Here is a 23,477-nt window from a genome sequence, read left to right on the forward strand (position 1 = left end):
TATTTGTTGAGTGAGGCCTCTTTGGAAAGCTTTACATGTGCATAATGTTGAGAGTATTGGGAACGATAATGCTTAGTCTCCATTCTTGCTAGATTAGTCACTCTATTGTCTAGCTATAGGAAGGGGGTGAGTGTTGTGATTGTGATTTGGGAATATGAAAGGTTTGACTCTTTGTGCGTAAATGATTAGTCTTTTTGGGATCAGTGGAGAAGTATCTAGCTCTTATTGTGAAAAGTCTTGGCCCCCAAATATAAAAAAAAAAGAGAAAAAAGAAAAGAAAAAAAAGAATAAAAAGGGGGCTAGCAAAGTTGTTAGGAGTTGAGATTTGTTTAAAAATTGTGAAAACCCCTTATTGATTTCAAAAAAGAAAGAGTCTGAAGTGAAAAATGTTCTTGGAATCTTTTGGTGAGAGATGTGAGTTGGGTTTGACATTGAGGAATGATTAAATATCTTGTATGTTTGGGAAATGGTAGAACAATGGAGATTGAGCATTGTATGCATGAGTTGATCCCTTTCTTAGATATATTATGTGTAATGTCAAAGCTACTTTGTTTTGAGAGTAAACCACCTTAAAAGATCATTTTGAACCTCTGATTTCACTTGCATTAAAGCTTTTGTGTTACCAAACCAAATGACTTGGACCAGTTGACCATTTGTGAGATGTCTATGGAGTTTGCTTCCTGAATGTTAGAGAGATGGTGGATTTGTGGTTTGTGGATGCATGATTAATGAGTGTAGAGATCAAAGGAGCTGGGATAGGCCTAGAGAAGTTAGAGATGGATAAAATCTTTGCTCTTGCTATTTGGTATGATTATGCAAGGTTGTTAGGTTGAGAATTAAGAAGAGTTTCTTTTGATTATGAGTCCCCATCTTCAAACCTCTTCTCCTTGGTTCTTGAAAGTTTACTTGTGGACAAGTAAAGGACTAGTGTGGGGGAGTTGATATCTTGCATATTTGCATTGTTTTAGCTATTCATTTATATGCATTTTCATCATATAGAATAATATTTAGACATGTTCAGGTTGCATTTTGCATACATAAGTCTTTATTAGGTATTGGGACACCACATGGAGTTCTTGGAGACATTTGGAAGCAATGTGATCAAAAAGGGGTTGAAAGATGAGCATGGATGGAGGCCTTAGAGAAATCTTCTGTTGCTAAGATTTTGTGGAGACACTGGAAATTGAGTTAGCTTTCTAATGGAAGTGGTTTCAAGTCATTTGGAGATGTAATGGAGGAGTTATGATCAATTTACTAGAGGCATATCCATCCTGGTCGAGAACCGCATAGTGACCTTCTGGAGCGACCCCCTAAGGTAGCTCCCAACCAGAGCGACCAACCAGAGCGACCTACCTAAGTCGCTCGCGTTCTCATCGCCCGGAGACACAAAAATAGAGGCTGGAGCGACCTCTCAGAGCGACCCCCCAAGGTCGCTCCCAACCCCAGAGCGACTTCCTGGAGTGACCCTCTGAGGTCGCTCCACGTTATCTGCTGCACGATTTTATTATTTTTCAAGGACTTTTTTGCAATTTGTTATGCAAGTTTTTAGACTTCTAAACCTAAGTTTAAGTACTTTGTAAGCCTATGGAGGCAAATCTATCTTTTTTTTTATGGGAAGAACACAAAACTCTCAAGAAAAGTTCATCTCTTTTGGATTTTGATTTGTTATGTTCTTGTGTTTCTGTTGATTTCTTATCTATTTCTCTACATGATTAATCTGAAATCCACCATGGGTTTAAGAGGAATCATGAAGATTAGTGAGTAATCATCTTTTGAATTCATGGGTTAGGGAGATTAAGGGTGATTAGGCTAGTTCTAGGATGTTTTAGTGTAGATCATTCTTGTTCCTTACTAGTAGAGTATTCATAATGCATCTTTTGAGTTAGCTACTTAAAAGTTGATCATTAGGCTTTTCCCACCCAAAAGATGTTTGATGAAATGTCTGAGACAACCCTCCTAAGCTTTTAGTGTACTTTGCCAAAGACATTTGTTGTTAAAGATGCTAAGATAGCTATTAGACTTGTTCTTAATGATTGCTTTCATATTATTCAACCAAAGACATTTGATGTTTGAGATGTGTTAGCAAATGAGCATTCATCTAGACATAGAGATTGCTTAGAATTGTGTTTAGGCTTAAGGTTGATAGTTTGATTGATCATTTGCATTTCTTAGTTTGAAACTTGATCACCTAAGGTCAAATTCTCTACACCCATGAGTTCTCTTTTCCATTAGTTAAGGAAGTATAATTCTTTTATTGCATTCAATCATTAGTAATAATTTAAAATCATTCAAATCTCTGGTTGCACTTAGATTAAATAGACACTTGCATTCTCATTACTTTAAATCCTTTAGAATTAGTTCGACAATCTTTTATTCTACATCATTTGTCTTAGAAACCTTGAAAACTCTTAACATCAGCAATCATCAAAACGAATACGAATTCTTACAAAAATGGGAAAAAAGAAAGAGTGATGTTTAAACAAAAGCTTTCCTTTTTTTTTAACAAAACAAAAGCTTTCCACAAATTATATAACACACAAACAACTGTTTTTCGAAATTTTCCCTATAAAGTTATTTAAATATCTGTTCTGTTTTTCATTTTTGTAAACAAAAGAGAGCACGACAAGTTTGATGATGTCGGAAAGAAAAGTTAAAAAATGTAATAAAAAATAAAATACAATAATAAAGTAGAAAAATACTTTAAAGAAGAAACAAAGGTATTGTTGTTGGTATGGTCACTACTAGACATATGGGTCCCGTTTCTCATGACTCTCTCCACCACCTAATCCTTTTCTTCCTCCCTCAATTCTTGAAAACTCTCTCCAGATTTCAAGAAAGCCCTTAAAATCCTCCCTCTGTCTCTTTCTGTGTTGTTTGTTTTCTTGTTTCCTTATCTCCTCTTTCTTTGTCTCCTTCTTAATTTCCACTCCCAGGTGTTTCCAAGTCCTTATCCTTGACTTCTAACATACTCTATCTATCTCTTTTGTGTTTGGTTTTGGATTCTTAGAGCTCTTTCTTGGTGAGTTTTTGTTGTGTGCTCTAAAATGATTACTGAGCTTGATATGGGGAAAGCTGAGAGCGAGCTAGAACTGGGTCTAGGGCTCAGCCTTGGCGGTGGAACGGCGGCCAAGATTGTTAAACCAGGTGGTGGCGGCGCGTGGGGAGAGCGTGGGAGGCTTTTGACTGCAAAAGATTTTCCTTCAGTTGGCTCTAAACGACCTGCTGACTCTGCTTCTCACGCTGGTGCATCTCCTCCTCGTTCAAGGTTCGTCTTCTTAAGTCAAAGAAAAAAAAAAAAGCTTAACCCTTTCTTAGCTTTTTGGTTTTAGTCTTTTCAGAGGGAAATAGAAATTGAGAAACTTCATAGAATAATCTTTGAAAAAGTGTTTATTCTCTATGCATGATGACAAACTCTGTTCTGAGAAACAGAGTTTGTCTAGGAAGAGTTAAACGGTTCTTAGGTTTTAGCTAGTTCACTGTTGATTCCATTACATAAACTGTCTACGAGTTATTGTTTGGCTATTCAGACAGACCCAATTAACTTGTGTAGGAAGAAATACTCTGTTTTTTTTTGGATTAAGTGTATTGAAAAAGTTGAACCTGTTCTTGGTTGATTCATTTTGATATTCTTTTTGTTAGCAGTCAAGTTGTGGGATGGCCACCTATTGGATCTCACAGGATGAACAGTTTGGTTAATAACCAAGCCACAAAGTCAGCTAGGGAAGAAGAAGAAGAAGAAGAGGATGTTAAGAAGAAAGCCAAAGATGATGAGACTAAAGATGTTGTTACAAAGAAAGTGAATGGAAAAGTTCAAATTGGGTTTATCAAAGTGAACATGGATGGAGTTGCTATAGGAAGGAAAGTTGATTTGAATGCACATTCTTCTTACGAGAATTTGGCGCAGACACTGGAAGACATGTTCTTTCGCGCTAGTCCCGGTACTATAGGGCTAACGGGTCAGTTCACCAAACCTTTGAGGCTTTTAGATGGTTCTTCTGAGTTTGTACTTACTTATGAAGATAAGGAAGGAGATTGGATGCTTGTTGGTGATGTCCCGTGGAGGTAAATGAATCTAAAAAGCCATGAGTTTATCATCTCTTATAGTCTGATGAATGCATTATAAATGATCTAAATTGTTTTTTTTGGTAGAATGTTCATCACCTCGGTGAAAAGGCTTAGGGTGATGAAAACCTCTGAAGCTACTGGACTTGGTATGTAGACTATATTGTCTTGATTTCTCTTATTGTTTTGATAACAATCTTGGACTAAGACATGTTAGTTTACGCAGCTACAAGACATCAAGATCCGAAGGAGAGGCAAAGAAACAAACCTGTTTAGACTCTCCTTTTCCACATTACGTTATTACAGTTTTTTTTTTGTGGGGTTTTGCAAGTCTGAGTTACTTGTGAAGCAAGTATAAGGAAGAAGCAGAAGCTATATCGTTCTTTTGCAGTTTATGTATGCTTCTTGGTTCTTGTAATGTTTTTATTTCTCTTTAGGGTTTTCTTTTTTGGTTGCTGTCTTTTGTTTTATTGTTGCAGTTTCATCATATACTATGGAAGAGAATGCTCTTTACTTCTTTTACTACACTGTAAATATTTGAAGCTTATCTAAAATCGTTTTATGGGTTTTGTAACTAAACTTTTGTTTATGAGTTTTCTCTGATTGATCCAAGAAACAAGTCTATATATACGCATCAGCTGTCAAAATGACCTTCAACATTCCACTAATCAAAGGATCAAGATTTAGAATATAAATTTGGTAGCAGAGTAATTGATCCTGAGAGATGAAAGCACCATAGCAATGGAAGCTACTATTCAGGTTAAAGGTCAGAGAAATGTTTCTTCACGTCCCAAAACAAAAGCTTTGTAGTTCTCTTATCCGTGGTAGGCCAAAGGTTTCTTCTTTATAGGATAGTGAGACACTAACATAGCTGTGAAAGCAAGGAAAAAATATTATATTAGGCGTTACTATCCACCAAGTTTGTTTGCAAGGATTCCTCCAACCGCTGAAGGCATGAGAGCATAAGAGCCACTGAAGACCATTCATTTGATATCTTAGACCATGCTCTGCAACTAGAGCGACTTTAGCTACCAATGATGCTCCAAGGTGACCTTTGTAAGAATTATATGAAACCAAAAGCTTCTGATTTTCCAGGTCTTGGGTTCTAAGGCAACCTTACCTTGTTAATTAATTTTATTCGTGTCGCCATTAGTCTGTGAATATGGCATTATGTGGCCGTAGCCATCAAATGGAAATGTAACGTTTGCATCATTCTACACAGACATGTGATAACCAGACGCTATGGAGGCAAAAGGACCCATTTGAGACCAGCACAAAGAAACACTACAAGCGATTGAGAAGTCTTTTTTTTTTCACCAAGCAAAATCAAATTTCACACCGGATGGAAAAAGAAAAGCAAATTCAAGGACTTGAGATGATATCCAAAAAAATAGAAATCTTGGATTTACTAGACGTGTATGTCATTTTGTATATGGCTAGCCTGCACAAATACTCTGTAATGGCATTATCTCTCTTACAATAGTTGTGATTCTGCTGCCTTTGTGTTGTTGAATAAGAGACTATTTTGGTCACTGAGACTACAAGACAAGGAACTTGGAAAGGAAAAAAGCTATGGGCTCAGGTCGAAGTTTGTCTCCAATATGTTGTGAATTTTGGACAGGGAATCAACCTTGAAATCAGGATGCAGTCCGGTGACAGAGAAATCATCTGCTCCATACCTTCCGGATTCATCTAGCAAACATGTGAAGGCTCCAGCTCCTTTCCCACATGCTATCTGCAGAACCGAGTAAAGCAAAGATCACTTACCAGTTATAATGTTGAGACCAATGGGGAAGAAATAATCTAAAATAGGCAAAATCCCTTCCACATAGCAAATCTTTAAATAAGAAAAGTCCATGTTTAAGCGTCTTTCATGCATTGCTTAAGAGAGATTTATAATCAAGTATGCGGTCTGCTACTCACATCATCTTTTAAGCTGTCACCAACCATCATAACTTCGCTAGGTGGGATGTCCCAGGTAGAACATATATGCAACAGCGGGTCTGGGTTTGGTTTATATGGACGAAACTCTCTGCCTAGTGCCGGAGTAAATATAACCTATATGATTGAAAATTAATTAGACAAGGCCTCTCTGACAGCAAAACCAATCAGGCAGCTGGTTAGACAAGTCTGACAAAACTGTTTCTTTTTAGTTCTGATTATCTGGCTTAAAAATAGTTACCTCAAAACGTTGGTGGAAGATGTCGATGGCCTTCCTAACATTTCGTGTAATCAGCCCCCTCCTACAAAAGAAATGAAACAACGAGTTGCTCATCTTCGTTTTATTGCATTCTTAGCATTAAAGCAAAAGGTGCATTACTTAATCTTTTTGGAGTCAAGAAAGCCACATAGCTCAGCAGCACCTGGAACACAGAAACACAGTTGCACTCAAACCAAACCAAACCAAACCAAACCTAATTTCATTATGGAAGACAATTTAAATTTAAAACTACATAACATATGATTTAGTGAAACAATGAAGGTTCAATACTCCATGGCACATCAGGATCCAAAAAAAAAAAGTTATTTTCTTCCAAGTTTAAATCTTTATCAACTGTAACGCTACCAAAGTCTCGATCTTTAACCCTATTATTAACCAAACTCTCAAGAATCAAGGGAGGGGATGAGATGGGAGTAAACCGTACCGGGCATGATTTGGAGCTTATCGATTCCCTGTTTCTCGTAATCAGCGATGGTTTCATAGGCCTTCTGCTGTTTATCGACGCTCCACGACTCGATGTGGTGAAGAATATCGATTCCGGTAGGGCTCTCCGCCTTGATTCGCTTGTACTCTTCTTCGCCTAAGACGGACCTGTACATTGCCGCGAAATCGATGACCGGAACCGTCAGAGTTCCGTCCATGTCGAATACGACGCCTCTAAGGCGAGATTTGGAGGCGTTGGTGGTGAGATTCGCCATGGAGATCGAAGAAGAAGGTCTGACGAGTGTGAGAGAAAGAAATGTTCTTGATAAGAGGAAAGTCATGGACAAAGAGATGGTTAACTGAATCGAATCGAGGCACATACGTTTTTTTTTAAACGGTTCGTAGTTAATCTCTTCCTCTAGCTATTTTTAACCAATCCGGTTCGGTTTAATCGAATTCAACAATTAGTTCGGTTTATTTGAAATTTATGAATACGTTCGGTTTAAGGAGGGACGAAGACACGGAAAAGCTCCTCTGTTCTGTCGGCTCCATGTATTTATGTCCACTGAACATGCGTTACGTTGTCACCATCTTCTCCATTGGAATTGAACCGGATTGGTCTTGGCGAATGTTCGAAATTGAAATCCGGTTTGGTTATTAGGGGGTAACTTTAGGAATCACAAAGCTAAAATGACTTGCATGACACGCTTACGTGGATTCGCTGCTCTCTCTCTCTTTCTTTCAGGGAGAGAGACAAAACAAAACATCAAATAAGGTAAAAACAACCAAAAAAAAAACAAAAACACAGGAGAGATAATCCGAGGGGAAAACGCGAGAAAAATTCTTAGTTTCTGCGAGAATCTGCAGCGCATTGTCTTTGTTGGTCTCTACTATATATATTGTTGCTGGTTATCTCGTCGGCCAACGTGAATGCAGCCCTAATCTTTTGCTTTCTTTTTACGTCGCCCAGAGAGAGAGAGAGAGAGAAACGTTCGTGTGATATGTACATTTGTATCTGATTCAACATTGGATCCATGGTGGACAAATTTCCCGGGAAACACCATCTGATTGGGTTCTCAGGGATTATTTATAATGTTTTCCTCCCGCTGGTAATCTTCATTCGGGATCGTTTCTAGGAAAATCTAATCAGATTTGGCCGTAATAATTAATGGTAATAAGAGACTCTTATTTAATTATTCTGCATTGCGATTTCTTCGTGTTTCTCTCATGTTTTTACATTTTGATCAGGCTGCTTTGGGGTCGATCGTCTGGGTAGAAGACACAGATGAAGCCTGGATTGATGGAGAAGTAGTCGAAGCTAACGATGATGATGTCAAAGTCATCTGCCAAACCAAGACGGTAAGAAATGCGATTTGCTTGGCTCTTAAGCTACATGATGATGATGGGTAATGAAGCTCATATTTTTGTTATGTAGGTTACGGCAAAGGTAAATGCTGTCTATCCCAAGGACCCTGAGTTTCCTGAACTTGGTGTCGACGACATGACCAAGCTTGCGTATCTGCATGAACCAGGGGTTCTTCTCAATCTAAAGGCCCGGTACAATGCTAATGAAATATATGTAAGCATCTAACTTTTAGGATTTTTCTTTAGCAAAAAAAAAAGAAGAAAAACTTAGACTAATTGGTTCTTGAAATGGTTTTACAGACATACACAGGGAATATACTGATAGCTGTGAATCCCTTTAAAAGATTACCACACCTATATGGAAATGATATAATGGAACAATATAAAGGCTCTGACTTTGGCGAGTTAAGCCCACATCCTTTTGCAGTTGCTGACTCTGCATACAGGTTAATCATCATCTTCTGTTTCTTAAATAAACCTTTTTAACTCCACTTGCCTTTTTTTTTTCTGGGACTCACTCACAATCATTAAAAAATTTGTAGAAAAATGATCAACGAGGGAGTAAGCCAGGCGATCTTAGTGAGTGGAGAAAGCGGTGCTGGGAAGACAGAGAGCACAAAGATGCTCATGCAGTATCTTGCATTCATGGGTGGAAAAGCTCAAACTGAAGGACGATCTGTTGAACAGCAAGTTTTAGAGGTACATTACACTATCTCTATCTTACATTCTTATCAAAGATAAAGACTCTGGAGATGTCTTCTTAATTACTCTTCTCGGCTTGTGTTTCTGTTTTGCAGTCTAATCCAGTTTTAGAAGCTTTTGGTAATGCAAAAACCGTCAAAAACAATAATTCAAGGTGGAAATGTCTTTAACATTTCTTGATTTTTCCTGTTTTTTTGGTGGCTTTGTTGAAAGCCACAACTTGACATATATTGGTAAATCTCGTGTTGCAGTCGTTTTGGTAAGTTTGTGGAGATTCAGTTCAATCATATGGGAAGAATCTCTGGAGCTGCTATTAGAACATATCTGCTTGAGAGGTCGCGTGTTTGTCAAGTTTCTGATCCTGAAAGAAACTACCATTGCTTTTACATGCTTTGCGCTGCGCCACAACAGGTAAGTATGTATTATGCTTGACCTCATGTGATATTCATACTGACAAAGCTAGCATCCGTTTTGAGATTTTCAGGTAATTGAGCAGTATAAGTTAGGGGAACCAAGCACGTTTCACTACCTAAATCAATCGAATTGCTACGCGCTGAGTGCACTTGATGATGCCAAGGAGTACCTAGCTACGAGGAAAGCTATGGATGTTGTTGGGATTAGTTCTGAAGAGCAGGTACTTTCTGGTTGGTCATTTTACATGATCAGTAGCAATGAGGAAAAGTCTTCTTACATTTTTTCTTTTGTAGGATGCAATCTTCCGGACAGTTGCTGCTATCCTTCATCTAGGAAACATTGAGTTTGAAAAGGGAGAAGAATCAGACGCTGCAGAACCTAAGGATGATAAATCCCGGTTCCATCTGAAAGTGGCTGCAGAACTTTTCATGTACATTCTTTCAATACTCTGTACTACTCTTGATTGAATAACATATTTATTTTGCTATAGGAGTTAGAACCCTGATTGCTCTTTTGTTGGTATAATAGGTGTGATGAAAAAGCTCTAGAAGACTCCTTGTGCAAAAGAGTGATGGTGACTCGCGGTGAAAGCATTACAAAGTCGCTTGATCCTGGCAGTGCAGCTCTAAGCAGAGATGCTCTTGCCAAGATTGTCTATTCTAAATTGTTTGACTGGTAGGTTATTAACAATTTACAAGGGCTTAACATCATTCTGTAGATTTGAATTGCTAAAAAAGGTTTAACAAATTTTTAATGCTCTCAGGCTTGTGACTAAGATCAATAACTCCATTGGACAAGACCCAAGTTCAGAATACATTATTGGAGTCCTGGATATATATGGATTCGAGAGTTTTAAGACAAACAGGTGCTTAACCGGTATGCTCTTATATTCATCAAATGTTATAATATATCCTTTTGTGATTTGATTTCTAACTACCTAACGTTGCTTCCTGCATAATATTCTGACAAATATTAGTATTCTCACTAGTGATCTTTCCTTCTGTGGTTCATCTGATAGCACTAATAATACTTTTGTTACAACTTCAATGTTGACTCTCTCTTTTCACAAACATTTTGTAGCTTTGAACAGTTTTGTATAAACCTGACAAACGAGAAGCTGCAACAGCATTTCAACCAGGTTGGAGACCGGTGTTCTTCTCAGAGTATTGATGCTTGATTGATCTGATCTTACATTGATCCATATTCATGCATGTGTTCCTCCCTTTTACAGCATGTGTTCAAAATGGAGCAAGAAGAGTATACTAAAGAAGAAATTGACTGGAGTTACATAGAATTCATCGATAATCAGGATGTCCTTGATCTTATAGAAAAAGTAAGTACTAGCACAATGAGTAGTGTTGGAACATAGGGATCCAATTTCAAACATATGTTGATTTCAGTTTCTAACACCAAAATGCTTCATGATCAGAAACCTGGTGGCATTATTGCACTTATTGATGAGGCTTGGTAATGTATCAAAACGTCATCTACTTCCTTTCTTGTCCACTTCCTATGTGTCTTGAATTTGTTTTTTCCTCTAACAGTATGTTTCCAAAATCAACACATGATACACTTGCGCAAAAGCTATACCAGACATTTAATGGCCACAAGCGTTTTACCAAACCAAAGTTAGCTCGTACAGACTTTACCATATGCCATTATGCTGGTGATGTTAGTGCCTCAGAAGCCCTTGCTTATAAATGTTTGGTCTTGAATTTATTGGCAAAACTTGGTGTGATGAGACCGTACTATTGTTTAATTTCAGGTCACTTATCAGACTGAACTATTTTTGGACAAGAACAAAGATTACGTTGTTAGAGAACATCAAGCTCTCATGAACTCTTCAGATTGTTCCTTTGTCTCATCTTTGTTTCCTAAACTGCGATTGGAATCCTCCGGCTCATCAAAGTTCTCATCAATAGGCTCTCAATTCAAGGTCTGAAGATGATGTTAATAAGTTCAACAAATTCTTCTTATAAATTATACCGTGTGATTCTCACCATGTTCTAAAAATACAGCAACAACTACAATCTTTGCTCGAGACGTTGAACACCACAGAGCCGCACTACATACGCTGTGTTAAACCAAATAACGTTCTCAAGCCAGAGATTTTTGAGAACATTAACGTTCTGCATCAACTTAGGTGTGGGGTAAGCTTAATGTTTTCAGAAAACCTTATATGTTTATATTTTTACAACTGCAACAAAAGTTTGACCTCTACATGATGATGTTCTGAAACATCCTTTTTCTGGGCTCAGGGGGTCTTGGAAGCCATTAGGATTAGCTGTGCTGGATATCCTACTAGAAAGTCTTTCAGTGAATTTTTAACTAGGTTCCGTATTTTGTTCCCGGAAGCTACAAACAAAAGGTTAGCTAGAATCACCATTACTAATTTTTTTTTTTTTGTAATTAATCTCTTAAATATATTCAAATGAAAGTTAAGGTTTTAGACTCATAGTCATACCTCCATCTATGTTTAAAGCTTTGACGAAGTTGATGCTTGCAAAAAGCTACTAGCAAAAGTGGAGCTAAAAGGTTTTCAGGTGAGTTTTCATATTCTTATCTCAGAATTCTTTAATTTTATTATGAACAGAAAAACAAATAAAGGATATTGCTATTTCCATTTTTGGATATGTTATATGGCCACACTTCACAAGACATCTTATCTGATGAATTGATGAATTATGTCACTGCATTTATCTTTAATTAAAATCACAGATAGGGAAGACAAAGGTGTTTCTTAGGGCAGGTCAGATGGCAGAACTGGATGCTCACCGATCCGAAGTTCTTGGCCATTCAGCGAGGATCATACAAAGGAAAGTGCTAACTTATCAGTCTCGCAAAAAATATTTGGTGTTGCAGTCGGCTTCAAGAGATATCCAAGCCTTTTGTAGAGGTAACACATGTTGTATGAAATTACATGTGGGGGTATATTTTTAGCTTCATAATTTTTCATTTCTCATTAACCTTCTCCCATATGATTGCAGGATACGTCGCACGGCTTCAGTTCGAGTCCATGAGAAGAGAAGCTGCTTCTATAAGAATACAGAAGCAGGCGCGGACTTATATATGCCACAATGCCTATAAAAAGCTGTGTATTTCAGCTGTCTATGTTCAGACTGGGTTGCGTGCAATGGCTGCCCGAGTTGAACTTCAATACAGAAAGAAGAGAAAAGCGGCAATTGTTATCCAAGCAAGTTTTAAAACCTCATTTTGATGACAATAATCTTTCATTCTCTTTTGAGTATCAATAACGTGCAAGTTACTTATTATTCCACAGAGTCAAATCAGAAGATGTTTGTGTCGTCGGCGGTATTTAAGAATGAAGAAAGCAGCAATTACCACTCAGTGTGGCTGGAGAGTAAAAGTTGCACGCCGAGAATTGCGAAAGCTTAAAATGGTATGTCAATAACTTCTCTTTTGATCATATGTGCCTATGTCATAATACTTCTTTGTATTCCAGGCTGCTAAGGAAACAGGAGCCCTCCAAGAAACTAATACTAAATTAGAGAAGGAATTAAAAGAACTCACTTCAATCTTAGAGCTTGAGAAACAGATGAGGGTACATGTCACACTTGACTTCTCACGTGGAATATTTTATTTTCTGTGTGTGTGTGGCATTCTGATCTGGCTACTTATGCAGATGAAGCTTGAGGAAACCAAAAATCAAGAAGTGGCAGAGTTGCAAGCAGCTTTGAATGATATGAAACTTCAGCTCGGGGAAACTCAAGAAACCAAAAGTGAGGAGATCTTGAAGTTGCAGTCAGCTTTACAGGACATGCAATTAGAATTTGAAGAACTTGCTAAGGAACTGGAGATGACGCATGATATTGCCGCAGAAAATGAAAATCTCAAGGCAAGTCCATAAAGGTTTTAGATTATGGTTGAAGGGTTACAGATTTAAAAATAAATAAATATATGATTGTGTGTGCTCTGTTTTACCCTGTAATCCTTATAACTTCTTAGGAGTTGGTGAGCTCATTACAAAGGAAAGTTGATGATCCAGAGACCAAATATGAGGAAACAGGTAGGCTAAGTGAAGAGAGAATAAAAGGGGAGGTTCCTGTCATTGACCATGATGTAATCATCAAACTTGAAGCTGAAAATCAACAACTGAAGGTATGATTTGTTGATAATTGATTCTGAAACACAATCTTGATTGGTGGGAAAAGAGTTTTATTTGAGATTTCAATGTTTTCTCTGGATAATCTAATATCTCATCAAGTACACACACTATTTATTAGGCGTTGGTCAGTTCACTGGAGGAGAAAATAGATGCCTTAGACCGAAAACACGACGAAACAAGCTCAAACATCACAGAGCAGTTGAAGGAGAGTGCTTCATCTGATTATGAAATTGTGAGTGATCTTGCAGCTGAGAATGAACGTCTCAAGGTAAGCTTGTTTTATATGCTCTAATCATATGCTCATTTTAATTTTTTCAGGATTTTTTTTTTTCCGTTGATCTGATGTATGACACTTTTTCAGGCACTGGTGAGTTCGTTAGAGAAGAAAAATAACAAAAAAGATGGGAGTGATTCATCAAACGAGCAAAAGGAGCGTACACACATGATTAAAGAAGAGAGCTCAACAGAGGATACTGATAATGAAATGACCAAAAAACTTGCTGCTGAAAACAAAGAATTATTTGTAAGTTTTTTCAGAAAATTGTATCCTTCACCAGTACAAGTTTGTGGGTTATGTCTCTCTTTAAATTTATTGAAAATTCCACAGGATCTGGTGGATTTGTTGGAAAAGAAAATAGTTGAAACAGAGAAGAAGTATGAGGAAGCAAGTAGACTTTGTGAAGAGAGGCTTCAGCAGGTTGTAGACACAGAGAAGAAGCATGAAGAAGCAAGTAAACTTTGCGAAGAGAGGCTTCAGCAGGTTGTAGAGGCAGAGACAAAACTAATCGAATTAAAAACATTCATGCAGAGGTTGTCTATCTGCATAATCTTTTATGTTTTTACTTTGTTATATATGTTTGCATTCGGAACAGTTACTTACATATATTATGCATTAATTATTCACTTCTTATATTTAGGCTGGAGGAAAAGGTCTCTGACATGGAGACAGAAGACAAGATTCTTCGGCAGCAAGCACTGGCTCATTCAGCTTCCCGGAAAATGTCACCTCAGATGTCATTTACAGGAGGACCCCCGGTAAATAAATGTTTTATCTTTTTATTATAAAGTTTTTTTCAAAGAAATGTCTTGACCTCTTTCTTCTATTCATGTACTTCTTCAAAGCCAATGGAGAACGGACATCATGTAAGTTGTCTACAGTTAAAGAGAGGTTGGATGAACTCTTCTTACATACAATTTATCATCTTTTCTATATATTTTTTTACAGGAATCACTTGCTCCTTTACCATCAAGAAGGTTTGGGACAATATCTTTCAGGCGGTCTCGGATTGAACGACAACCCCATGTAACGTGCCTAACGGAAACATAAACTAACATTGTGATAGTTTTGCATCGGTTAATTAGTTATGTTATGTTTTGATGATTCAGGAATACGTTGACGTGCTTATCAAGTTTGTTTCGCAAAAGGTCGGATTCAGCCATGGAAAGCCTGTTGCGGCGTTTACAATTTACAAATGTCTCATACACTGGAAAGTATTCGAAGCAGAGAAGACCAGTATCTTTGATCGTATGGTTCCTGTTTTTGGTTCCGCTATTGAGGTAACCTGAAGTTTGCATATTTAGTAGTTAACAAACAGCTTTAGACTTGCATTAGATTGAACTTGGCATCATGTTTCTTATTTATGTCCTTTTATAGAATCCGGAAGATAATGATCATTTGACCTATTGGCTAACCAACACATCTACGCTACTATTCTTGCTTCAAAGAAGCTTGAAAACCCATAGCACAAGTAGTGCAAGTCCGAAGTTACCTCCTCAGCCGACTTCATTTTTTGGGAGGATGACACAGGTAAACAAACATCTTATTATGGTCATCATATATAATAAGCTGTAACTTAATAGTTTCTAACGTATCTTGTTGGGGCATGACTGGGTATGTTCTCAGGGTTTCCGTTCAACCTCTTCCGCAAGCCTTTCAGGTGACGTAGTGCAACAGGTAGATGCTAAAGTACCTGCTTTGCTGTTCAAGCAGCAGCTCACAGCCTACGTTGAAACGATATATGGAATAGTGCAAGAGAATGTGAAGAGAGAGTTAGAGCCAGTTCTCTCGTCATGCATTCAGGTAGACCTATCTATAAATGAAAAAGAATCAAATTCTAAGGATCATGAATCTTTGCAAGATGGGATCATCCCACTTACTATCTCTCATGGTTCAGGGACTGAAAGATTCATCACGTGAGCAACCTGAAGAGAATATATCAGCCGAGTCATCTGAACAGAACTCACCAGCAAAGCCATCTGAACAGAACTCACCAGCAAAGCTATCTGAACAGAACTCACCAGAAAAGCCATCTGAACAGAACTCACCAGCAAAGCCATCTGAACAGAACTCACAAGAAAAGCTTAGTTCACCAGAAAAGCCATCTGAAGAGGATCCACATGCAAAGATATCTGAAGAGACTCCACCGGCAAAACCATCATCCGCAGAGAATTCACAAACGGAAACTTGGCAAGGCATCATAGATCTTTTGAATCGGCTTCTCGGCACACTGCAGAAAAATTACGTAAGAACTTTTCTTTATTTGAGGGTATTTTTATTGTAATCTACTTAATGTCCTCTCTGAGAAAATCTCTTGTCACAGGTTCCTCTGTTTCTTGCTCAGAAGATATTCAGCCAAACATTCCAAGGCATCAACGTTCAAGTCTTTAACAGGTAAAAAATTACACTCCCCCCATCAACCCTTATCCACACCCATCAACCGTTAAACTTAAAGCTGTAACATAACTAATGCAGCCTTACACAACAAGAATGCTGTACATTCAACATGGGCAAAAAGGTGAATGCTTTGTTAAATGAACTAGAGGCATGGTGTAGCCTGGCAACTGAAGATGTAAGTTTTCATTTGTCTATCTTAGTAACCAAACATTTCACTCTCTTGATTGATTGCAAATTAAATTCTTCTGAATGCAGTTTGTAGGGTCTTCATGGGATGAACTCAAACACACAAGACAAGCCGTGGTGATCCTGGTCCGTCATTTAAGAACCAAGTTTACAGAAATTTAAATTAACAGTACAATACTCACTCTTCTTTATTTTTCCTGAGTATATCAACTGATTCTTCTTCCAGGTAACAGAACAAAAGTCCACAATTACATATGATGATCTTACCACTAACCTCTGCCCGGTAACTACTCTCTCCTTCTGTGAACTAAAATTTTTACTTCCAAAAGGTGCTTGGAGAATGCTAACATTCATACCCTATTCTGATCTCTCTGTGTCTCGTTCTTTAATTTGTCAGGTTCTTAGTACTCAGCAATTGTATAGAATATGTACTCTCTGCAAAATTGATGACGACAAGGATAAGAAGAATGTATCTCCAGACGTATATTTCATCTCCACATCTCTTAAACCAACCATAATACATTTTTTTCCAAATCTTCTTGTATCATTTCATTATCTGCTTCATGTTTTCTGGCGATGCAGGTGATTTCCAACTTGAAACTTCTAATCACAGATGAAGACGAAGACAGCCGTTCGTTCTTGTTAGACAATGATTCCAGGTATTCAAAAAAAAAATATCAAGAAGACCTTACTTATCTCAGAATTCACCATCATTAACCTCATGAAATTGTCTTTGTGAAACTCAGCATCCCCTTTGCAGCCGATGAAATCTCCAACTGTATGCAAGAAAAAGAATTTACCAATGTAAAGGCAGCGATGGAACTCGCTGACAACCCTAACTTCCAGTTTCTAAAGGACTGAGACTTATTTGGTCCGTTTTTCATCTGACAACTGATTTGATGAGACCAAATTGTACAATAGTCTCTTGCACAGGTTCACGGTATGTAGAAGTCCATAGGATCGTTGGTAGGTTTTTTTTCAGAGGGAAATTTTGAGCTCGGGTGTAGGGCTCCTCTCTTCTGATTCGGTTCTTACAAGTTCATTCTCTTCAGGGCGGTTAGGTTAAAGCCAGCCAATATTTACTTGTAGGGCAAGAAACTTGTCTATGTAAAACATCCATAATATGAATAATTGTGAAAATAAAGCATTTATTGGAAGTTTCTTTTGTTGTAATGAAAATGTGGCTTTCAATTCTTAGACATCAATTTATATTTTGTTTGTATGTGTTTGTTACCATATTTATAAAATGTTTCTTTAATGTGAAAACATATTGAAGTTTCAAAAATTGATAAAAGATCATATGACCATGATCTATGTAGAAATTAATTTTTGCCATTGACAAAGAGACATAAACAAGAATAGGTTCCTCAATACATGAAGTGTGTGTATGTATGTATCATTGTCTCTTATTATATATCAAGTTTCTAACATGCTTACACAATATCCACCAACATCATGAAAAGGAGGCGCATAGATAGATAGATATTACCAAACATCAGGACGAAGCTCTCCGGTGGCTGGTGGCATCCAGCGACCAGAGTTATACACGTTTTCACCAACTTTCCAACCAGGAACATCTTTCATCACATCAGCCTCGTAATCTAGATACTTCTTCCACTCAGACACAAACCTATTTACAAATAAACAACACATGGGAATCAGTTGAACTCTGACTACTCTATACCACAAGAACCATATATAACTTTTTTGCTATACCTTTCATCTTCTTCTGCTTGAAGAATGGGAAGAATTGCTCTACGTGCAGCGTATTTCTCTTCCTTCAACGCCCTATCATCACCAACATCAAATCTTAATTAGAACCTTGGTGGTCACACATTATGCTCATCATTAAGAAATTGAATTCCTGGACCAACCGAGACTAACAGAGGATAAAACTGTGTTTATTGTAAAACTACGTAAATCAATACTAATCAAGCTGATAATTCACAAACTGACCACCTAAAAACCAAAACCCAAGTAACTAGTATCATCACCCTCTTACAATTCTATTACTTACGTCACCAAAAGCTAAAGGGGTCGTTAGTTAGTCATAAAATGATGGGTTGTTCCTAAAACCAACTTAACATTAAGAACACACAAAAAAACCGAAGCTTTGGTGTTGTGTAATGATACTGTATCTATCTCAAGTACACACGAGTAACTAACTAGAATCATCATCATCATCATCGTCTTACAATTCGATTGCTTTCTTCACCAAAGCTTATGGCATCGTTAACTAACCATAAAATAGGTTATTCATAACCAATTTTAAGACAAAAAAAAACTGAAGCTTTTGAGGTTACATGTTCCACATTTAAAAGTGAAATTTTGAGCTAGGAGCTATCTGCTTACCTGCGGATTTTGTTGCCCTGGCCGACTTGGTACATACCCCAAGCAAAGGCACCAGAAACAGCAAGGAAAATAGCCATGGCGCTTGGACCCGTGTTGGAGATCCGACGAGCATACCGAACCGGAGGAAACCCACCCGGTGGTGGACCATCCTGAAGCAAAGGCATATCCTTCACACTCGCCATTCCTGCCTTCTTCCTTATCATCGCCTCCGTCATCTTCAACCCCCCCTTAATCGAAAGATTACTCTCTGATGGATTCTGAACAAGACAATCAGAAAGAAATGTGTAGTGAGTGGAATTATTAGGAACTTCTTTTCTTTTTGAGTTATTTTTTCTGTAAATTAGAAAATGGGCTTCACAAGGCCCATTAACTTGAGCTGGACCCAGATTGGATATTAAAACCCAATTCAATGTGCTTGGAGAAAACGCCAAAAAACCCTAAACCCTAGGCTGCTTCGCTGTACTTTATTTCTTTCTCCTCTTTAGTTCAGTTTACAGTCTCTTTAGTTCGATCTTGACTCTGAGAATCTACCTACCACCATGTATCGTCTTATCACCAGCATTGCTTCAAAAGCTAGGTTTAGATCTATTCTTCTCTGCTTTACTCCATAGAGTATAACTCTAGCTTCTCCCTTTTTATTGAATTTAATTATTATTATTCTTTCCTTGCTTCTGACAGAGTTGCCAGAAACTGTACAACTCAGGTTCGTCTCTTTCTTCATTTCGTATCTATGTATGCTGTTCTATCCAATTGTGGTTATGTATGTATTGATGCGTGTTCTGTGTGTTGTTTTAGATTGGAAGCAGGCTCAGTTCCACTAGGAATTATGCAGCGAAAGACATAAGGTTCGGTGTGGAAGGCCGGGCTTTGATGCTTAGAGGTGTTGAGGAGCTCGCTGATGCTGTCAAAGTCACTATGGGACCAAAGGTATATCAACTTTTTTGTTTCAAATAGGTTCTGTTCAATAGGTTAGTATTGTTTAAGTGAATCTAGTTAGCGAGAAAAGCAGATATGCCGCCCTAGTGACAGTTATCATGTTTCTATTACACTAACACAATAGGTTAATGCTGTAAAGGAATCTAGTTTATGTAACGACCTAGAGACACCACTATCATCAAACATTGTCTGTTTTATTACCCCCACGGTGTCTCAAACCGTTTTTCTGAATTTCCTTTTTCTATTAAGGGTCGTAATGTCATCATCGAACAAAGCTGGGGAGCACCAAAGGTGACAAAGGATGGTGTGACTGTAGCCAAGAGCATTGAGTTCAAGGACAGAGTCAAGAACGTTGGTGCCAGTCTTGTCAAACAGGTTGCTAACGCCACCAATGATGTTGCTGGTGATGGTAAGTGATATCCCCTTCATTGTATTTTCGTAACGTTTTGGGTAGTTATTCTTCTATTATACTCATTAATTGTTGTTTTTTGTAAAAAAAAAACAGGAACAACGTGTGCTACAGTTCTTACAAGAGCTATCTTCGCAGAAGGCTGCAAATCAGTCGCTGCAGGAATGAATGCGATGGACCTAAGACGCGGTATCAAACTGGCCGTTGACACAGTTGTGACGAACTTGAAGAGCCGAGCACGCATGATTAGCACTTCTGAGGAAATTGCTCAAGTTGGAACCATATCAGCTAATGGGGATAGAGAAATCGGTGAACTGATTGCAAAGGCTATGGAAAGTGTTGGCAAAGAGGGAGTGATCACAATCCAAGTGAGTTTGATCTTATCCCCGTTCTGTTAAATTTGTTTTTCTTATTTCTTATGGTGACTAACTTATGCTTTCATATTATCTTGATATAGGATGGTAAGACCTTGTTTAACGAGCTGGAAGTTGTTGAGGGTATGAAGATTGACAGGGGGTACATCTCCCCATACTTCATTACAAACCAGAAAAACCAAAAATGTGTAAGGATCCGGATCCCACTTTGTTGCTTTATCAATCTGTAGAAGTTCGTAATTTGATTTGTTATGCATGGATATTGTTTTCAGGAACTAGAAGATCCTCTCATTCTCATCCACGAGAAGAAAATCTCCAATTTAAACTCTATGGTGAAAGTCTTAGAGCTGGCCCTCAAGGTATAAGTTTGGTTTCTTGAGTGTCAATAACCTCTTCTGGTATTTCATAAAGCTCCCTTGTATCTGAATATTTCTGTTCTCTGTCTTTTTTTTTTCAGAGTCAAAGGTCGCTGCTTATCGTTGCGGAGGATTTGGAGAGTGATGCTCTTGCCGTGCTAATTCTCAACAAGCTCCGTGCTGGAATCAAGGTTTTTCTTTTCAGCCTTTTGTTATATATGCCTTTTTCCTTTTAACTTACTCCTTATTAGAAGTTTAATATGCTTGGACTGATGTAAACATGTAAACACCATCACATTATAATAGGTCTGTGCTGTGAAGGCCCCTGGTTTTGGAGAAAACCGTAAGGCCAACATGCATGATCTAGCTACCCTTACCGGAGCCCAGGCAAGCCAATATTCCTATTTTTACTATCTGTCAAGACACTCATCCCTTGCATTAATTGCCCCAGCTCTAATATTTCTTTGATGGTTTCAATTTTTACAGGTAATAACAGAAGAGTTAGGTATGAATCTTGAGAAAATTGACCTCAGTATGCTTGGAAACTGCAAAAAGGTTCGTTTTCATACGTCTTATTCTCTTTTTTTTTTCATTTACTTTTACATACAGTTTATATAAACATGATTTTAATTTGTGAACAGATAACTGTATCCAAAGACGACACTGTTTTCCTTGATGGGGCTGGTGACAAGAAATTAATTGGGGAGCGATGTGAACAGGTCGGTTTATACTTCTCACATTTATTTTTTCATGTAATTGACTCTGTACTAACTCTAAATGAATCACACAGATACGATCAATGGTTGAAGCGAGCGAGTCTGACTATGACAAGGAGAAGCTACAAGAAAGGTTGGCTAAGCTTTCTGGTGGTGTTGCTGTACTCAAGGTAATGAAACTACTCTCTTAACATCTCTATTGGAGCACTTTAATGGACCCAAGATGCATAGATAATGATGGGAATATATTACTTATGAGATTTTAGATCGGAGGAGCGAGTGAGTCAGAAGTTGGCGAAAAGAAGGATAGAGTCACTGATGCTCTAAATGCCACCAAAGCAGCTGTTGAAGAGGGTATCGTTCCTGGTGGTGGTGTTGCTCTTTTGTACGCGTCAAAAGAACTCGAGAAGCTTTCTACGGCTAACTTTGATCAGAAAATCGGTGTCCAAATCATCCAAAACGCTCTCAAGGTTTTTCTTCTATCCAACTTAAAACAGCTTCTTGAATCTTATACCAAAAATAAAACCTTTCTTTGATGCAGACACCTGTTTACACAATTGCTTCCAACGCTGGAGTCGAGGGTGCAGTCGTTGTAGGCAAGCTTTTGGAATCAGATAATCCTGACCTCGGTTACGATGCTGCTAAAGGTAAACATTACAACAGACTTGCTCTTGGTCCCCCCACCTTGTTGTTTCGTTATGTATTTAAACCACTTTCTGCATTTTTTTGTTTTCAGGAGAATACGTTGATATGGTCAAGTCTGGTATCATCGACCCTGTGAAAGTGATCAGAACCGCATTGGTTGATGCTGCAAGGTACACAGAGTTTGAAAACTTCTCGTTTTAAAGTTTATAGTTTATTGCAATGCCTTCTGCTAATCTTTGTTGTTATATTGGTTAGTGTCTCGTCTTTGTTGACAACAACGGAAGCAGTTGTGACTGAGATTCCAACGAAAGAGGATGCGTCTCCAGCTATGGGCGGTGGTGGCGGCGGCATGGGTGGTATGGGCGGTATGGGAGGAATGGGTTTCTGATGAGAGAACAAGTTTTACTTTGGAGATCGTTGTGAGATGATGATAAGGTTGCTTCATCCACTATACACTAATGGATCCTCCTTTTTTCTGTCATGATTGGAATAGAGATAGACCATAAGATTTTTCCTTTCTGGATTTCATTCACAATCAATCTATAAAATATCTAAATTCTTTGGTCATACAAGTCTTTTTGTGTTATCTTGGAAAATTATATAGAATACTACAGTTCAGGAAATATTCAGTGAGGTTTCGCATGGAGGTTTCTAGTTCTTGCCAACTTTCACCAAATTTAATCTCTTATTAACACACGATAATTACTGTCTACGGGTTTCTTTAATCCTGTGAGTGAAATGGTGGAGTACGAGTAAGAGAGAGAGAGAAATCTTGTGCAACGGATATTTTCAAGCTTTTGTGGGTATACTCTTTATAGTGTGAGTGACCCTATCAGAAAATTCCTGCATTCAAGATCCATTGACGCCGTAGAAATCCGTTAGTCAAACTTGCGACTTCTGTTAATACTATAGTGTGTGAAAGTTTCATTGAAACCATTAGACATCAATGATATCTCAAAACTGTTATATGTAAATCTTTTAAAGTGACTGACCCACCCTGAAAGACTCCGCATCCAAAGCACCGTAGAAACCCGTGGGTTATATGCGATATAATTATTTTTTTTTTTTGAGAGGTTTCAGACTTTCAGTACACTCCCTGATAAAAAGTCGAATTCACAATCTCGGACAATCGTGTATGAGAATCTCATTAAAACCACTAGGACTAGGGGTGGGCACTTTACCCGATATCCGAAATGGCACCCGAACCCGATCCAAAAAACTCGAACCGAAATCCGAACCGAAGTAGCAAAATACCCGAATGGATATTAAGTTAGGAGAGATTGGATATCCGAACCCGAACGGGTAATACCCGAACCCGAATGGATATCCGAAGATAACCGAACATATGTATATTTACCTTTATTTTTCTAGTTTACATCTCTCATTTTATTTAAAATATTTAAATTGATGTTACACATACTTTAAGATCATATAGTATATATATAATTATGAAGAGAATAATTTGATATTCATTTAAAATGCATGTCAAATTTTTTATTTCATGTATTAACAAAAG

General features: G+C 37.9%; 5 protein-coding genes across 5 annotated transcripts; 3 read left to right on the forward strand and 2 right to left on the reverse strand.

The window, feature by feature from the left end:
• Nucleotides 1-2,743: 2,743 nt before the first annotated feature.
• Nucleotides 2,744-4,641, forward strand: LOC108844558 (auxin-responsive protein IAA13). The gene is made up of 4 exons (XM_018617831.2): nucleotides 2,744-3,265; nucleotides 3,643-4,062; nucleotides 4,150-4,211; nucleotides 4,289-4,641. Exons 1-4 carry the CDS (start codon nucleotides 3,045-3,047, stop codon nucleotides 4,336-4,338), a joined length of 753 nt encoding a protein of 250 aa, XP_018473333.1. The 5' UTR covers nucleotides 2,744-3,044; the 3' UTR covers nucleotides 4,339-4,641.
• Nucleotides 4,642-5,438: 797 nt separating this feature from the next.
• Nucleotides 5,439-7,096, reverse strand: LOC108847999 (haloacid dehalogenase-like hydrolase domain-containing protein At2g33255). The gene is made up of 5 exons (XM_018621396.2): nucleotides 6,708-7,096; nucleotides 6,383-6,425; nucleotides 6,245-6,305; nucleotides 5,986-6,120; nucleotides 5,439-5,797 (listed from the first exon to the last, which is right to left on the reverse strand). Exons 1-5 carry the CDS (start codon nucleotides 7,084-7,086, stop codon nucleotides 5,633-5,635), a joined length of 783 nt encoding a protein of 260 aa, XP_018476898.1. The 5' UTR covers nucleotides 7,087-7,096; the 3' UTR covers nucleotides 5,439-5,632.
• A 351-nt stretch (nucleotides 7,097-7,447) lies between these two features.
• Nucleotides 7,448-17,330, forward strand: LOC108848000 (myosin-10-like). The gene is given in 41 exon segments (XM_057004800.1): nucleotides 7,448-7,877; nucleotides 7,955-8,065; nucleotides 8,142-8,285; nucleotides 8,372-8,517; nucleotides 8,614-8,770; nucleotides 8,869-8,927; nucleotides 9,025-9,184; nucleotides 9,258-9,407; nucleotides 9,481-9,617; nucleotides 9,716-9,862; nucleotides 9,951-10,052; nucleotides 10,268-10,325; nucleotides 10,419-10,520; nucleotides 10,617-10,654; nucleotides 10,732-10,858; nucleotides 10,953-11,123; nucleotides 11,206-11,337; nucleotides 11,446-11,555; nucleotides 11,670-11,730; nucleotides 11,906-12,083; nucleotides 12,175-12,587; nucleotides 12,651-12,749; nucleotides 12,831-13,043; nucleotides 13,154-13,306; nucleotides 13,432-13,581; nucleotides 13,675-13,836; nucleotides 13,921-14,123; nucleotides 14,231-14,348; nucleotides 14,436-14,456; nucleotides 14,539-14,616; nucleotides 14,700-14,870; nucleotides 14,968-15,120; nucleotides 15,217-15,393; nucleotides 15,488-15,835; nucleotides 15,914-15,984; nucleotides 16,066-16,162; nucleotides 16,243-16,299; nucleotides 16,400-16,456; nucleotides 16,571-16,654; nucleotides 16,756-16,832; nucleotides 16,920-17,330. Coding segments are annotated over 41 exon segments (5,310 nt in total). The 5' UTR covers nucleotides 7,448-7,874; the 3' UTR covers nucleotides 17,035-17,330.
• A 155-nt stretch (nucleotides 17,331-17,485) lies between these two features.
• LOC108845949 (NADH dehydrogenase [ubiquinone] 1 alpha subcomplex subunit 13-B) lies at nucleotides 17,486-18,812 on the reverse strand. Its single transcript, XM_018619154.2, has 3 exons — nucleotides 18,526-18,812; nucleotides 17,890-17,961; nucleotides 17,486-17,803 (listed from the first exon to the last, which is right to left on the reverse strand). The coding sequence occupies exons 1-3, from the start codon at nucleotides 18,738-18,740 to the stop codon at nucleotides 17,659-17,661; spliced, it is 432 nt and encodes a 143-aa protein (XP_018474656.1). The 5' UTR covers nucleotides 18,741-18,812; the 3' UTR covers nucleotides 17,486-17,658.
• A 159-nt stretch (nucleotides 18,813-18,971) lies between these two features.
• LOC108844474 (chaperonin CPN60, mitochondrial) lies at nucleotides 18,972-22,586 on the forward strand. Its single transcript, XM_018617738.2, has 16 exons — nucleotides 18,972-19,102; nucleotides 19,204-19,228; nucleotides 19,321-19,452; nucleotides 19,711-19,870; nucleotides 19,967-20,238; nucleotides 20,328-20,432; nucleotides 20,517-20,603; nucleotides 20,702-20,791; nucleotides 20,907-20,987; nucleotides 21,087-21,155; nucleotides 21,242-21,319; nucleotides 21,391-21,486; nucleotides 21,583-21,786; nucleotides 21,858-21,963; nucleotides 22,053-22,131; nucleotides 22,217-22,586. Exons 1-16 carry the CDS (start codon nucleotides 19,065-19,067, stop codon nucleotides 22,347-22,349), a joined length of 1,755 nt encoding a protein of 584 aa, XP_018473240.1. The 5' UTR covers nucleotides 18,972-19,064; the 3' UTR covers nucleotides 22,350-22,586.
• The last annotated feature ends 891 nt before the right edge of the window (nucleotides 22,587-23,477 follow it).

The sequence above is a fragment of the Raphanus sativus genome, chromosome 3 (genome assembly GCF_000801105.2).
Source record: "Raphanus sativus cultivar WK10039 chromosome 3, ASM80110v3, whole genome shotgun sequence".
In the NCBI taxonomy this organism is placed as follows: domain Eukaryota; kingdom Viridiplantae; phylum Streptophyta; class Magnoliopsida; order Brassicales; family Brassicaceae; genus Raphanus; species Raphanus sativus.